This window comes from Lactuca virosa, chromosome 4, assembly GCF_052849685.1.
Source record: "Lactuca virosa cultivar CGN04683 chromosome 4, Lactuca_virosa_CGN04683_v6, whole genome shotgun sequence".
In the NCBI taxonomy this organism is placed as follows: Eukaryota; Viridiplantae; Streptophyta; class Magnoliopsida; order Asterales; family Asteraceae; genus Lactuca; species Lactuca virosa.
In genome coordinates, this window is record NC_136429.1 from 93,357,227 (window position 1) to 93,373,906 (window position 16,680).

Consider the following 16,680-nt stretch of genomic DNA (forward strand, 5'->3'; position numbering starts at 1 on the left):
CACTCCCCAATTTTAGGTTTTTATGTTTTGGGGTGGAAAAGCATGTCCGAAAAACTATTTATTGTTCGTTGTATTTAAATTGATTCGTATCAAACTCGATTGCTATATTTTGCTATAATTTGCTATATTGTGCTATGTATGTCTATGCAACACGGAACATGAGAACTTATCGTCTTAAGTCCCTTCCTTATACTTTACTCCAACCATTAACTCTTTGAGTCAATGGTCATTATGGATAGCGCTATTAGGAATTGACAACTCCTCACTCGCCCGATTGCTGGAGTGCATGATACCATATAATCTATGTAACGATAAGCATAGATCTTGATAGGGCATCAGTCATGGGCTTGGTTGGGAACTCATTGTTTGCTCATACACATACAATCTTGTTATCTATTATGGCAATAAATTTGTTTATCAATTATAGCAACGAACTTTGTTGCTAATTATAGCAATGAACTTTGTTTCTCATTACAACATCGAAATTTTATTATTGGAAACTTATATACATGTTTTAGCAATGAAATTGTTTGCTCCTTGCAGCAATGAACTTGATTACTCATTTTAACAATATATTTTCATTTATGGAAACTTTTATCAAAACTTGATTTCGATTCATGAAACCAATATTTTTTTTTATCTATGAGTACTCACCAACTATTTTTATAGTTGACGCTCGTTTTACATGCTTTTTCAGGATTCATCGAGTAAGTGGCACTTAGGGACACATCACTTTTAGGAGAATTCGCATGTGTTGTTTTTCAATTTACATTGTAATTTCTTTTAAAAGTTGTTCAAACCCATTGTAAATTTGTAATAATTTTTAATACTATGGTTGGTGTTGTCTTTTAACTTTTGCTATGAAACCCTTTACACTGCCATGCCTCGTGTTTCCGCTTTAGCGGGGTGTGACAGAATGTGTGATTTTCGCCTTACTTCCTGTTCCTTGTTTGGTTGTGGGCTTAGGGCAGATTCACACATTTAACTGTCCGTTCGATATTAGGTTATATATAACTAGTATAAACTAAGTAATTATAGAGGGAACTATTATGGTTATCATATTATCACGTCAGAAAATATAGGATTTTCTGGAGGAACCAGTTAACTTTTTCAAGAACTTAGAGTACACTTTATATAACAAAAATACTTATGAACTCACCAGCTTAAATGCTGATTTACTCTTTCAAAATAACTTGTATTCTCAGCAATCCAGTAGACAGGTACACTCCCGGAGCTTTTGAGAAGACTGCCTAGTATCGTGTTGTGTCTTAAGTCTTCTACCGTATCTATTTTGTTGTTTGAATATGTAATGTTTAAACACTTATGTAAAACTTAGACTTATTAATGCAATGGTTGTTTATACTTTGATTACTATAATGCATGTGTTGTGATACTTACATGACGTCCTCCACCCCCGAACGTTTCCGCCGTTCTGGTTTGGAGGTGTGACAGATTGGTATCAGAGCATTGTTTATAGTGAACTCAATATATATGTCATAAAAGATATACAACTATAAATACATTGGGATAAAAACACTCTGACCAAGAATTATACTTTAAGATATAACAATATTTTATAAAAATATAAGTACATGCAGAATATATATATATATATATATATATATATATATATATATATATATATATATATATATATATATATATACTAGAATGAGTATCACAAGAAGAACAAAACAAAAGTATTTGGATGTTGGACATGGCGGTTAAACCTTGACAGTTATGTAATCATATCTGGGATCAATATAGCCTGATCAACTATATTCATTTGAGATATGACCAGCATGTGTTTGGGAGTGATTGTAGTGTTGCAACAAGTCTAAAACTTACCTAGGAACCAGAAGAATTCTAGAATCGAACATAAAGGTTAAAATACTATAGGAGTATTTTAGGATGCTATAACAACTAAACCGAAAACTTATTAACTTCTTATATCTAGAAGTTCTAGAATCAAATATATAATTAAAATACTATAAGAGTATTTTAGATACCATAAATAAACCTTTGGGAAATTTTAACAGATCTTTTCTGGTAAGTCTATAATTACTAAGTGTATACGTTAAAGTTATATATAGTTGAGATTTTATAGACTTAGAATAGGTGATTTTCACTCTATTTCCTTTTCCTTGTTTGGATGTGGTTTTAGAGTACGATTACTTATTAGAAGGTCTATTTGATCTGGATTATATATATATAATCGGTACACACTGTGTGATTATAGGAAGACCGGAAAGGATCACCTTCGTAAAAATATAAATTTACACATAGATTCTTTAGACATTCCCATTCTCGTATAAACGCCTTAGATAGATGCGGTCAATCTAGCAATCAATAGAAGAGTCAAGGAGGATCCAACAGAGTTTCATTAAGAGAATTCCGAGAAAGAAAAAGATGAGAAGTAAAGAAACTATAGAAATCATTTAGTGCCCTTACCCTATTTAAGGACACCAGTGAGAGGTTCGCATAAACTTACGGGATTCGAACTCTTCATTATGAAGTAATGGAGATCAGTGTTAGAATCGGAATTAGACGGCACAGAAATTCAATATACCTACGGAGGAGAAAGACACCATATAGATACGAGGAGAGAACAAATCATTATCGCCCAGAATAGAACGGAGAATAGAGGAAAACCATGCGTATTACATGCGAAGTGTTTAAGAGCCTTTTCATCTCAGTAACAAATAATAAATAATGCAACCTAGTGAGTTAGTGATTACACTACTCACATTAGGCATAAGTTTATCATATTTTCCCGTTACGACTGATAACAGTAAATCGAATCACGAAATATCAATTGAGAGTGATTATTTCTACTAATTCATGAGTCTATTTTATGTAGACTCTGATATGAATTGTTTTCAAATCTTTCCGAAGTTGGAGTATGACATTCTCCAACCAAAGATAACTTAGTTCGGTTGACACTCGGTTTATAACCATTCTAGAAACTTACTTCTACTCTTACCAGGACGGCATCATAGGGATGTGGGTCAAATTATTGAGAACCGGATAACAAAACGAAAAATTTATAAGTATATATAAAGGTTTAGAATACATTTAGAGACAATCATCATTACTCACGAACTCATTTTCTCATAGTGTAGCAGAATCATGCCTCCGAAGAAATGTAACCAACCCACCAGTAAAACACCAATCCTTCAGATAGATTCGGCTACGTTTCAAGCTGCAGTCACAGCAGCCGTAGCAGCTGTCATGGATCACCTTAATGCTAACAACGCAAATGTTAGTGAAAATGTAATCGAAAATTCCGATCGTGGTGATAACCTATTTCAGAAACAAGTGCCTACTTGTAAAGACACTCCGGACCTCAAACCTAATATCTTGAAACGAAGGTTCGAGAACGAGAAAGGGAGTTGTTCAACTCAAGGACCTACTAAAGGGCAACAAACTGGGGCAGTCAATACCCCCATCAGCCCTGCTATCCCAACACCAACCACGCCGTACTTAGGAAACCTCCCACACTGCAGCAGGTGCAACTACCATCATCATGGAGTCTGCCGAGTGCTGCATTGCTAAAGATGCAACATGAAGGGGCACACCGCCCGCATCTGTAGGACTTCAGTCGAGTTCATCACTTCAACTACCAATGTTGGAGCCATTCCAATATGTCACCTTTGTGGTGAAATAAGACATTTCAAGAGGGACTGTCCAACAGAAAAGAACGATGTGGGAGCAGGAGGAGTTTGAACCCAGAGACTGGGGAAGCTTCAAAGAACCCTGCTATATTTTGGTACGCTTCCAAAACCTAATAATTAATTATAATTATAATTACTCTCTCGTTTGAACCAAATCACAGCACTCATATAAAACTTGAAACCCTAATAGGTAAGCTATGATGGCTTAGTGTATACATAAGGGTTATTTATAATTAAGATTTGTAGATTTAGAGTGAGTGATCCTGCCTCATTTCCTGTTCCTTGTTTGGTTGTGTAATTAGGGCATGTTTGCTCAGTTAACTGTCTTACCAATCTTAATTATACATGACTTGTATACACCGAGCGATTATAGAGAGACCTAGTAGGGATCAATTCGCTAAAATTCATTAATTCAAATTATCAGAACCCTTGTATTTGTAGTACCCGCCAATTTCGAATTAAAAAGGGGGTTTGTAGCAATATAACAGAATAAAACTAAAGGCGCTGAAAACTTATGTACATAGGATTATTCATCATCCTAGTAATCATCTCTTCCAGAATGACTTAATATCAAATTCGTCAAGAAGTTCCGACATCCTCATCTGACATGGTATGGCCTGGTCCTTACCATGCAAAATTCTTATGCTGTATAAAAAGAACTTTTTCCTTAATCAGCCGTCGGATGAAATTCTTCTAATCCATAACGAAAACCCCTATATCACCTCTCACTTCAAAACTTCAGAAGTACCCATGCGAGGGGTACCACGCCCTACTAACCTACTCAGTAGATAGGAAACTTGAAATGAAAAGCACCGAAGTAGTATCAGAATTCAGTAACCAACGAAGTACCCCCAATATATCTTATAGGAAAATCATTGTACCACAGGTCAAGTTCAAGAATAAAGGCTAAGAACTCATTAGGTTAATCTATCGCTTCTAAGTGTATACGCGAGAGTGGTATATAATTTACACTTAACAAGATTTAGGATGTGTGATCCCGCCCTATCTCCTGTTCCATGTCTGGTTGTGGACCTGGGGCAGAGTTACCCATCCGAACGTTTTTTCAAATCTAAATTATATACAACTCTATATACATGAGGTGATGGTGGGCGAGCCAAGTCTGAGTCTTATCATGAACTTCTGAGCAAAATCCGCAGGCTTACTGTAACAATCGGAGATATATGAGTGGGAGTGGTAGTGGATTGTAATGGACTTTATAATCAAGTTACCAAGGCAACAGGTGGACTTGATGCCATTTTGGATGATCGTCGACAGATTAGCCAAGTCCGCGCACTTCCTACAATTGTAAAGAAACATGCAAAATAGAGAAGATAACTAGAACGTGTGTTAGAATGATTAGTAAGACTGCACGGTGTTCCAATATATTTTATCTCCGTTAGAGATAATAGTTTTAGGCAGTCACTTCAGGAGTTCCTGGAACTAGGCTAGACATCAGTATAGTCTACCGTCCAAAAACCAATAGACAGAATGAGAGATCAATTCAAGCATTAGAAGTCGTACGAAGAGCATATGTGATTGACTTTGGTAGAGCAACAATACTCACTTGTCAATTAGTCGAGTCCTTAATCATGCTAGCAATTAAAGTTGCTATGTTCGAAACCCTCTTTGGTCGCAAGTGCAAATCCTCTCTGCACTGGATTAAAGTAGGTGACACGCAACTAGCTAGAGGTCCAATTTCCATACAGCACCTTCGCTGGTCCGAAAATCATACGAGAAACTACCGAGAAGAGCGTACGAATCAGGAAGCGACGTAAGACTTCCAAAGTCAATAAGAAAAGCTATGCCAACAATAAGAGAAAACCCTTCAAATTCCAGGTTAGTGACCACGTCATGTGATGGTCTCACCCTGGAAGGACATGATACGCTTCGGAAAACGTGGAATACTAAATTCAAGGTACATAAGATCATTCGAGATTCTTGCTAGATTTGTCCAGTAGCTTATAGACCCCGACTACTTCAAGAATTCAATAATCTACATCTTACCTTCCACGTCTTTATCTTGAAAAGTATTTATCCGACGAGACCTTTGTTTTCCCACTCGATTAGATCGAGATAACTGAGAACCTCAACTTTGTGGAAGAATCTTTAGAAATCCTAGACAGCGAAGTCATTAGGACTAATCAAATCCCTATCCCAATAGTGAGAGTCCGCTTAAAGTGCATAGCGAGGACCCAAATTCACTTGGGGTGGAGAGGATCATCAGAACCATATGTATCTACCTTTTTCCCTCCGTTCATGTATACACCTTAGACTAACTTTCGGGACGAAATTCTCTCTAACAGGGGGATAATGTAACACCCCGTTATTTTCTTCTTGTAAATCAATCCAATTCAATCAAAACTCAGACTCGTTTCTGCTATCTGTTTACTGTTTTTAAGGCCAGTTTGAGAGTCTCTAGGCCTAATACACTTAAGGATTGAGTGTTATGAAGTATTAGCTCGAGATCAAAAGGCTGGTTCCGAACCAGAAAGTCCAACACATGAGGTTCACGGTCATAAACCTTGTTCACGGCCGTGAACACTCTTCTAGCTGTGAACCACCCTCCATATATATGGGATAGATTCATTTTTACTTCATTTCTCTATACTTCAGCCATGAAATATCCATTCTATCTCAAGTATCATCAAGAGAAGGCTCACTTTTCACTCGAAAAACGTAAGCATTTCATCCCTATTCTTGTTTATGCTTAGAAACCCCTTTGTTCTAGCCTTGATTCATCATTGCTGTTCATCATCTTCAAGATCTTCAAGGGTGTACGGCCGTAAACCCTTCATAAGATCTTGGGTCGTAAACCCTCCCATGGCCGTGAACCCCTAAAATTTGGCCGTGAACTCCTTTCTTTCAATCACATATGCTTGTAACACTCCATTTCAAGTGTTTCCTAGCACCTAAGGTTGTTTACCTTACATGATTAGTTGTTATATACACTAATAATACACACACACATATATATATATATATATATATATATATATATATATATATATATATATATATATATGTCAATATATGCCAATTAGGATCCATTTGTGCTTGGGACTTCGTTTTGCATACCAAATATTCTATATCACATCTTCCATCAAATCTCCAACATAAGGTGAGTTCATACCCCTATAATCTACCTTTTAAATGATTTAAATGCTGTTTAGGGTGGGAATACAAGTTGAACACAATTATCAGATTGTGTTAATAATCACATGTGATGTCAATCACATAAAAGGTTTTCTTATGCCTTTAAATATTGTGTTAACAATAAAAGATTACCAAATACTTCCAAAATGACTTAAAGTCATGCTAAATCTTTAAAGTCATGTAAACTCTTTTTAAAAAACCGTTAAAACTCTTTTAATACTGTTAAACTCTTTGAAAAAGGTTTTATAAACTATTTCATATTATAATTGTCAAAATCATGTTCGTATATGTATACCTATATAAATAAGACTTAAAGGGCTTAGGACTAATGAGTTACCTTACCTCCTTTTCCTTGTTTGGATGTGGTTTAAGGTGAGGTTATTTGTCCGAAGGTCGTTTACTTCTTAATTATATACATTATACATATGGGAATATAAAAGGTTACTTTAGTCGGTATCATTACCTTTGTATCATGCTGAGCAAAGGAATACATTCAGGAGAGATCATGTTAATCAGATAGAACGTATAAATTATAATAGGTATAATTTATGAAACAAACAAGAAATCTATTTTTCTAGATAAGTATACGAGGTCTAAACTTATTTGTTGAGAAAAGGATATAATTCGATCTTTACTCAAACTAAAATGTGATGGTACGTATTCAGGACATAGCAATACTTGCTATGTTACATTCTTTTAAACAGAGTCTCCTGGAAGGAGAGCGGGCATTGTGTGTATAGATCTATACGGGAATGATAATCCCACATCCTGTCTGCTAGCTACAATCCGGCAGACCAGCCATGGAGTGACAAATGTCACATATTCAGTTTCGACACCAGTAGGTCGCCGTGTTAATTCTAGTCCAGTATGGTTACAACTTTATCACATTTTAACCCTAATTAACCAGGTTAATATTAGGGTAGTTATTCACCAGTAGTTTTTTCTTTTCAAGAAATACTACTGTAGTAATCACTTTCCATTATCATAACGGTTTTATGGGGATTTAAAACTACTTATCATAACGGTTTTATGGGGATTTAAAACTAATTTACAGAACAGTTTTATCGAGATTTAAAACCACTTTTCACCATTAAAACGGAAAACATTCTTTTCATAATTTTATGGATAGTTAAAATTATGTTAAACCTTATTATAGGTATAATAATACTTGAATGGAACATAATCTGTCACTTTCTCAAAACTAGTGTAACATAAAGGACTTAAATGGTCAATTCTATAGTTCCTTAGTTTATTCATCAGAGGTATGTATAAGTAATATCCGATTGGCAGTGGAATGTGTGATTTCCGCCTTACTTCCTGTTCCTTGTTTGGTTGTGGGCTTAGGTTAGATTCACACATTTAACTGTCCGTTCGATATTAGGTTATATATAACTAGTATAAACTAAGTAATTATAGAGGGAACTATTATGGTTATCATATTATCACGTCAGAAAATATAGGATTTTCCGGAGGAACCAGTTAACTTTTCCAAGAACTTAGAGTATACTTCATATAACTAAAATACTTACGAACTCACCAGCTTAAATGCTGATCTACTCTTTCAAAATAACTTGTATTCTCAGGAACCCAGTAGACAGGTACACTCCCAGAGCTTTTGAGTAGACTACCTAGTATCGTGATGCGTCTTATGTCCTCTACCGTATCTACTTTGTTGTTTTAATATGTAATGTTTAAACACTTATGTGAAACTTATACTTATTAATGTAATGGTTGTTTGTACTTTGATTACTATAATGCATGTGTTGTGATACTCACATGACGTCCTCCACCCCCGAACGTTTCCTCCGTTCTGGTTTGGGGGTGTGACAAAATCTTCTATAGAGTTTTTTTTGGCATTTTGAGCCCTAGGTGCCATGCATGGACGTAAAGCTTGCAGCTTTACGTGGTATTTCAGCCTTGGGAGGCTAGATCTAGAGTTTGGGATTTTATTTATGCTTAGAACCGTCCGAATGAGAATTGGACTAGAGGGACTCGACGAGTGCATGAGCCAACTCGACGATTCGGTTAGGGTTTTCCCTGATAGTCTGGACGTGCTACAACTCGTCGAGTTGTGTTGGAGTTTCCTGATTTTCTGAGAACAGGAGAAACTCGACGAGTCGTATAGATGCACTCGACGAGTTTCGTCAACATGGACTGTCAACTCGAGTGTTGACTTTCGTTTACTTTTAGGGTTTGGTCAAATTAGGGATTATGGAGGCCATGGAGGGGTAAAATGGTATTTTCACCCTTTCCAAGAGTTAGTAAAGGGGTTGACTTAATATCTTTAGAGTGGTTATTGCAAAGTGTTAATTAGAGGTGATTATGATATGTAGGCGGAGTCGAGACCGATCATTGAGTACGAGATCTACTTGCTTTGCTTACGAGGTGAGTCTTCTCACTATACTTATCTGAGTAGTAATACTGTGTGACCGGAGGGTCTTATATGAGTTATTGACCGGAGGGTCTTATTTGAGTTATTGACCGGAGGGTCTTATGTGCTTATACTGAGTTATATGATATCATGCATTTTGTCTTTGTGATTCATGTTGTATATTATATTTATGCTTTATTTAGTTAGGACCGGAGGGTCCAAACCAAGCTGCGAGACCAGAGGTTCCTCACTGAGATACCGGACTAGACGGTCCGACCCGAGCTGTGAGACGGGAGGGTCCTCACTAAGATACCGGACTTGAGGGTCCGACCCGAGCTGTAAGACCGGTGGGTCCTTATTGAGACACATGCCCGGAGGGTACTTATTGAGATTTAGCCATGAGAGGCTAATTATTTGTGCATGGTATTTTGGGGAACTCAATCAGCTTCGTGCTTACAGTTTTGTGTGATATGTGTTTCGGGTACTTCTCAGGATCGCGGGAAGGCACCGGCTTGATTGTACACATGAGTTGGAGTTTATGTTTTTTAGGATTCTGGGATATTATCAAACAATTGTTGACTTGTGTTTTGGCAATTTATAGATTTGTGGATTTTGAGAAATGTGATATTGGGTTTTATGTGATTTTAAAAATGAAAATTATGGTTGAAAATTTAGAGTGTTACAGGTCAGGATTCAACAGGTTAGTTCTCTTGTATCGTCCGGGTTCAGTGGTTTAGCAATTGAGTTTGGTTGGCCCTTGGGGTGCCAAGGGAAGTGGTCTATTGCTAAAGTTTTGGTATTGGCATCAGTTCAGAGGGCTTCAAGATTTGGATGATGTATCATTAAAAGCATTTGGGTTATCAGTTTTGCTGGGATTTTGGTAAGTGTTTATCTGGTCTTCAAGGTTGTAAAGTCTTTAGATTGGTTAGCAATAGAAAACTAGCATTGTTAAGTACAGGTTGTAAGCAGTTCAATCATAAGTGGGGAAGATGGATTGGGAATATTTCAAACCTTGCAAGCTGGGAGAGCTTAGTCGAATCAAAGTGGGGGAGAACAGTTTAGATTTTCGAGAGCGAAATCAGGAGTGAAACTAGGTTTGAGTTTCATGTCCCCGTAGGGGGGGGGGAGACCGGCCCAAGTGAGCGTATGGATTGAGGACTGTGTGAGTTGGGAGTTGATAGTTTCATTTTATTTACTTCTTTTTATAGTTTATTTTAGCACATTTCATTCGCATTCTAGTTAATTTCCATGCATATTTTCCTTTTTGTTATTTTACGACCATTTCGGGTACTTTCTAGTTTCTTGAGCATTATTGCAGATCTTTTTGGAGACTAGCGGAGCGGGATTTTTAGGAGGCGATTGGACTTGAAGGGCAATGTGGATTTCGTGCTTGATGGCTATGGAGGTGATTCATGGAGTGGGCTTGTCAATTGCTTGAACGCTTGGAAGATTTGAACTTTAAATTTGCAAGGCGCGGGAGAATTTTCAAATGTGCGGAGATCGATGATCGTGAGTTTGTGGAATCTTCGAGTGATTTGGAGGGGCAATTTGGTCTCAAATTGATGAAATATTGAAGAAAAATGGGCTAGAAGTTGATTAGACTCGAACTGGGCCAATGGAATAGCTGTGGGGGCCCAAAACTTGAAGAAGCCCAAAAACTCCGTCAAAGTTATGCGGCCCGCGTAAGAATCCACGCAGCCCGTGTGGGTTCCTGCAGGGGCAATTTTGGGATTTCATTTGGAGCTCTATATTGGGAAGGTTGGTGTGCCTCTTCAGCCTTATCTTTTACATCCTATTTGGAGGCATTCTCTATGCAGTTTTGGAGCACTTTGAAGACCAAAAACCCTCAAGAACTTCATCTTTTCATCTCTTGATTCTTGTCAAATGTTTGGTACAATCTTATCTAACTTTGTTTTCTTGAGTTTAGCCATGCTTGGCTAAACAAATCTTGGTTGACTTTTGTTGAATCCTTTGAACTTTTGTTGAATATTAAAGAATCCATGAATTTGTGTTTGAATCTTTATGAAAACCTTTTGTGTTTTAACATCTTATCATTGCTTGTATGTTTTTATTCATGAGTCTAAATGTGCTTGTGGTGATTAGTTGGCTAATTTCTTGATCAAGTAAAGGATCGTCAAATTAGCAAGCAACAAGTGATTCTTGTGTTAGTTTTACTTCACACAATCATAAAAACATTTTCTCCAACATGGTAGTGGAAGCTTTTGACTCCTCTTGGATTTGGTGACTTTTTGGTTCTTAATGCTAGTTGACTTTCACTAATTACATGCTTATTGGAATTAGTGACTTTGACTAAGGAAATTGTTATGAGCTTCTCTAACCATTTCAACAACTAAGAAAAGTCTAGGTAATCTCAAGCTCCTTGGATTACTATAGCCAAATTAATGGTTTAAATCAAGTATTGCACCATTGGATTCTAATGATATGTTCATCAAAAGTCAAAGTGAGGAAACCTTAAGTCAACCATCTTTCTCTTATTGATTTCACATCAAATTCTTATTTTTGCCAGATTGTTCATTTAAGTTCTAGTTTAATTCTAGTTTTAATTTAAGTATTTCAAAAAGATCAGAACCCCCATTTTTATTTTATTGTCATTTTACAAGCACTTTTGCAAAGAGATTTTCCATAGAGTTATAAATTGAACCAATCTCCGTGGATCGACCCCTTTACCACTATACACTATTTTAGTGTAAAAGATTTAGGGTTATTTATTTTTGTTGGCCTCGACAACCACCAAATTTTGGCGCCGTTGTCGGGGAATGGTTTATTTTTAATCAATTTGTTTCTCTATGCCCAGATCTCAACGTACAGGTGCTTTGATTTATAATCCTGAAATTGAAAAAGAAGCAAGACGGTTGGCGAAGGAAAAGAGAATAGAACGTGGTCAAACTTCAAATCCCCACGGGGATCCGGAGGTTGAAACCGCTTCATCAAGTGACACGGAACCCGATTCTAGTCCTGACCCTCGCCAAGAATTCCCGAAACACCACCTCTACAACAAAATCCACCCATTATTGAACCAATCGCAATGGAGGACGGAGGAGAAGCTCCCGAAAGAACTTTGAGGCAAATAATGGAAACCGATGTTACACAAACTCCAACCGGTATCAATTACCCGGTTTTGGAAGGAGGTTCGGAATTGAAGTCAAGTCTAGTCCATCACCTTCCAACTTTTCATGGATTGGAGGATGAAGACCCTCATAAGCATTTGAATATGTTCCACATTATTTTCACTAGTATGAAGCCACAAGGGTCAACCGATGACCAAATCAAATTAAGGGCATTCCCCTTTTCATTGGCCGATAGAGCAAAGGATTGGTTATTTTATCTTCCACCGGGGTCAATCAACTCATGGACCGACATGGCAAGAGCTTTTCTTGATAAGTTCTATCCCGCCTCAAGAGTCTCAAGTCTTCGAAATGAGATTTGTGGAATCCGCCAAGGTCAAAACGAGACTTTTCATGATTATTGGGAGAGGTTCAACAACTTGTGCTATAGTTGCCCACAACACCAAATTCCGGAACAACTCCTCATCCAACACTTCTATGATGGATTGTTGCCAATGGAGAGAAGACTAGTTGATGCCTCAAGTGGTGGTGATGTCTTTAGTAAAACTCCACAACAAACAAGACAACTTTTCAACACCATAGCCGCGAACTAACAACATTTTGGCCCGCGCCACGATATGAAGAGAGAGACACAACACAAAGTCAATGAAGTGGGAACATCAAACCTCGAGTCTCAAATCAAAGACTTAACCTCCGTTGTTCAAAAGCTAGCCATAGGACAAACTCCACAAGTGATTGTTTATGGAATATGTGCAACAATGGGACATCCTACGGATATGTGTCCCATCCTTCAAGAAGATGTGGAACATGTAAATGCCACAGGAGAGTTCCAAAATTACCACAACAAGCCATCCGGTTACCAAAATGCATATAATTCAAGTTGGAAGCCAAATCCCAACATGAGCTACAACCCAAGACCATTGCCTCAAAATGCATTGGTTAGACCTTCCTATCCACCACCACAACCTCACTACCAACACCCGCAACCACTCCATCAATCCAAACCACACCCTCCACATCATCAACAACCTCCTCAATCCCAACCAAGTAGCTTCAGAATGTCTCTTGAAGACATTAACAAATCTTTAGCCACTAGTACCCAACAATTCCAAAAAGAGACAAGAACTAGTATCTCCAACCTTGAAGCACAAATGGGAGATATAGTTACATCTATAAGCAAGTTGGAGTCTCATGGCAAACTCCCTTCTCAAACCGAAAAGAACCCAAATGTTAATGTGGTGACCTTGAGAAGTGGTAAACAAACTGGAGAAAGTAGTTCGAAGAAGAAGTCGATGGAAGAGGAGGAAGAAATAGAGGCCACTCCCATTGAGGATCCCGTTGTTAAGAGCGCTACACAAGCTGGAGTCCCAAAGAAGACTACCCCTCTAGTGACACCAATAGCCATTCAACCGCCATTCCCCTCCCGACTTGCAACTTCAAAGAAGAACATGGAGGAGAAAGAGATTTTGGACACCTTCCGAAAGGTGGAAGTAAATATTCCTTTACTTGATGCAATCAAACAAATTCCTAGATATGCAAAATTCTTGAAAGAGATTTGCACCAACAAGAGAAATTTGAAGGGAAATGAGAAAATCTCAATGAACGAGAATGCATCCGCGGTTTTACAAAGGAAGCTTCCACATAAGTGCAAAGATCCGGGAATGTTTAGGGTTCCTTGCAAGATTGGGGATGTAACTTTTAGTAGTGTCATGCTTGATCTTGGTGCTTCTATTAATGCCATGCCCTATTCGGTGTATGAATCTTTGAATGTTGGGCCCTTAAGTGAAACCGGTTTCTTAATCTCTCTTGCGGATAAATCGAGTGTCTTCCCTAGAGGTGTTCTAGAAGATGTTTTGGTGCAAGTGAATCAATTGGTCTTTCCGGCAGATTTCTATGTAATTGATCTAGATGAGCAAGTATCCTCCAAATTGGCTCTAATATTACTTGGGAGACCATTTTTGAAGACGGCTAGGACAAAGATCGATGTGTATGCGGGAAGTTTGACAATGGAGTTTGATGGTGAAACAATAAGTTTTAATATTTATGATGCCATGAGATATCCTAGTGATGTTGCATCTTTGTACTTTGTTGATGCTGTCGAGCCAATAACCCAAGAATTGTTCGAGTTGTCTAATGGTGATGTTTTGTAAATGATTTTAAGCAAGGGGTTTGATTGTGGGAAGCTAGTCGAACAATTGAAGCGTTATTCTTTGGATCCGGAGATTGAGAAGTTGGTCAATAATTTGGAGGTGAAGAAATCTACAAGATTTGATGTCAAGCAAATTGAGTTGCCCCCGACCCACACAAAGTTGTCACCATCCCTTATTCAACCACCCAAATTGGAATTGAATGTCCTCCCACAACACTTAAAGTATGCTTATTTAGGAAAGAATGAAACCCTTCCAGTTATTATTTCAACTCACTTAACCGAATGTGAAGAAGAGCAACTCCTTAAGGTGTTGAAGGAACATAAAGAAGCAATGGGTTGGACGATCGTGGATATCAAGGGACTGAGTTCCTCCACTTGCATGCACAAAGTTTTGATGGAGGATGAATGCAAGCCAAGTCGGGACGCACAAAGGAGGTTGAACCCACCAATGATGGAAGTGGTCAAGAAAGAGATTTTGAAGCTCCTTGATGCGGGAATGATCTATCCAATCTCGGATAGCAAGTGGGTGATCCCGGTGCAAGTTGTTCCAAAGAAGACGGGAAGCACGGTGGTCGAGAACAACAAAGGTATGATGGTCCCCACCCGTGTGCAAAACGGGTGGAGAGTATGTATTGACTACCGCAAACTCAATGCAATCACACGAAAAGATCATTTTCCATTGCCTTTCATTGACCAAATGTTAGAAAGGTTGGCCGGAAAATCTCACTATTGCTGTCTTGATGGGTATTCCGGTTTTCACCAAATCCCGGTGGCGCCGGAAGACCAAGAAAAGACAACTTTTACATGTCCATTTAGCACTTTCGCATACCGGAGAATGCCATTTGGATTATGTAATGCTCTGGCCACTTTCCAACATTGTATGGTTAGTATCTTTTCTGAATATGTTGAAAATATAATTGAAGTTTTCATGGACGATTTTACAGTATATGGCAACTCCTTTCAAGAGTGTTTGACCAATCTCACCAAAATTTTGAAAAGATTCATTGAAACATATTTGGTTTTAAACTTTAAAAAATGTCATTTTATGGTGAGTCAAGGTCTTATTTTGGGTCACATTGTGTCAAAGAAAGGAATTGAGGTAGATAAGGCCAAGATTGATGTTATTCAAAGCTTACCTTACCCAACTTGGGTTCGGGAAGTTCGTTCCTTTTTGGGCCATGCAGGTTTCTACCAACGATTCATCAAGGACTTTTCAAAGATAACAAGACCAATGTGCCAACTCTTGCAAAAGGAGGTCCATTTCGAGTTCAATGAGGCGTGCAAAGAAGCTTTCGACAAGCTCAAGGAATTGCTTACATCCGCCCCCATCATACAAGCACCAAATTGGGATCTCCCCTTCGAGATCATGTGTGATGCAAGCAATTATGCTATTGGCGCCGTTTTGGGTCAAAAGAATGGAAGAGCCTCCCATGTGATCTAATATGCATCGAGGACACTAGACAATGCTCAAAGCAACTACTCTACCACGGAGAAGGAGCTATTAGCCATAATGTTCGTTTTGGAGAAGTTTAGGCAATACCTACTTGGTACCAAAGTCATAGTGTATTCGGATCATGCGGCTCTCAAGTACTTGATGACAAAGAAAGATGAAAAGCCAAGACACCTCCGGTGGATCTTATTGTTACAAGAATTTAACTTGGAGATTCGGGACAAGAGTGGATGCGAGAACCTTGTTGCCGACCACCTAAGCCGGATCATTTCAAATGAAACTCTTCTCCCATTGCGGGATGAGTTTCTGGATGAGCATCTCTTTTCCCTTATTCAATCTACTCCTTGGTATGCTGATATCGTTAACTTTTTGGTCACAAAAAGGTATCCTGACACATTCTCACGTGCTCAAAAAGACAAATTAAAAAGTGATGCAAAGTATTATGTGTGGGATGAACCTTATTTGTGGAAACATTGTCCCGATCAAATCATTAGGCGGTGTGTGCCCCAACAAGAGCATCAATCCATTTTGAAATTTTGTCATGAATTTGCTTGTGGGGGACATTTCAGGCCTAGCTGAACTTTGAGAAAAGTTCTTGAGTGTGGACTATTTTGGCCAACCATGTCACGCGATTGTTATATGTTTTGTAAAGGTTGTGAACGATGCCAAAGAACAGAAAACATTTCACAAAAGAATAAAATGCCACAAAATCTCATCCTTGTTTGTGAAGTTTTTGACGTATATGGAATTGATTTCATGGGCCCATTTCCCGTTTCGTTTGGCAACGTTTACATCTT

The 16,680-nt window shown here is 38.1% G+C and overlaps 1 protein-coding gene across 1 annotated transcript; it reads left to right on the plus strand.

The window, feature by feature from the left end:
* The first annotated feature begins 13,342 nt into the window (after positions 1-13,342).
* On the plus strand, positions 13,343-15,874 carry LOC145104776 (uncharacterized). The gene is made up of 4 exons (XM_079041964.1): positions 13,343-14,295; positions 14,446-15,020; positions 15,138-15,316; positions 15,686-15,874. The coding sequence occupies exons 1-4, from the start codon at positions 13,343-13,345 to the stop codon at positions 15,872-15,874; spliced, it is 1,896 nt and encodes a 631-aa protein (XP_078898090.1).
* The last annotated feature ends 806 nt before the right edge of the window (positions 15,875-16,680 follow it).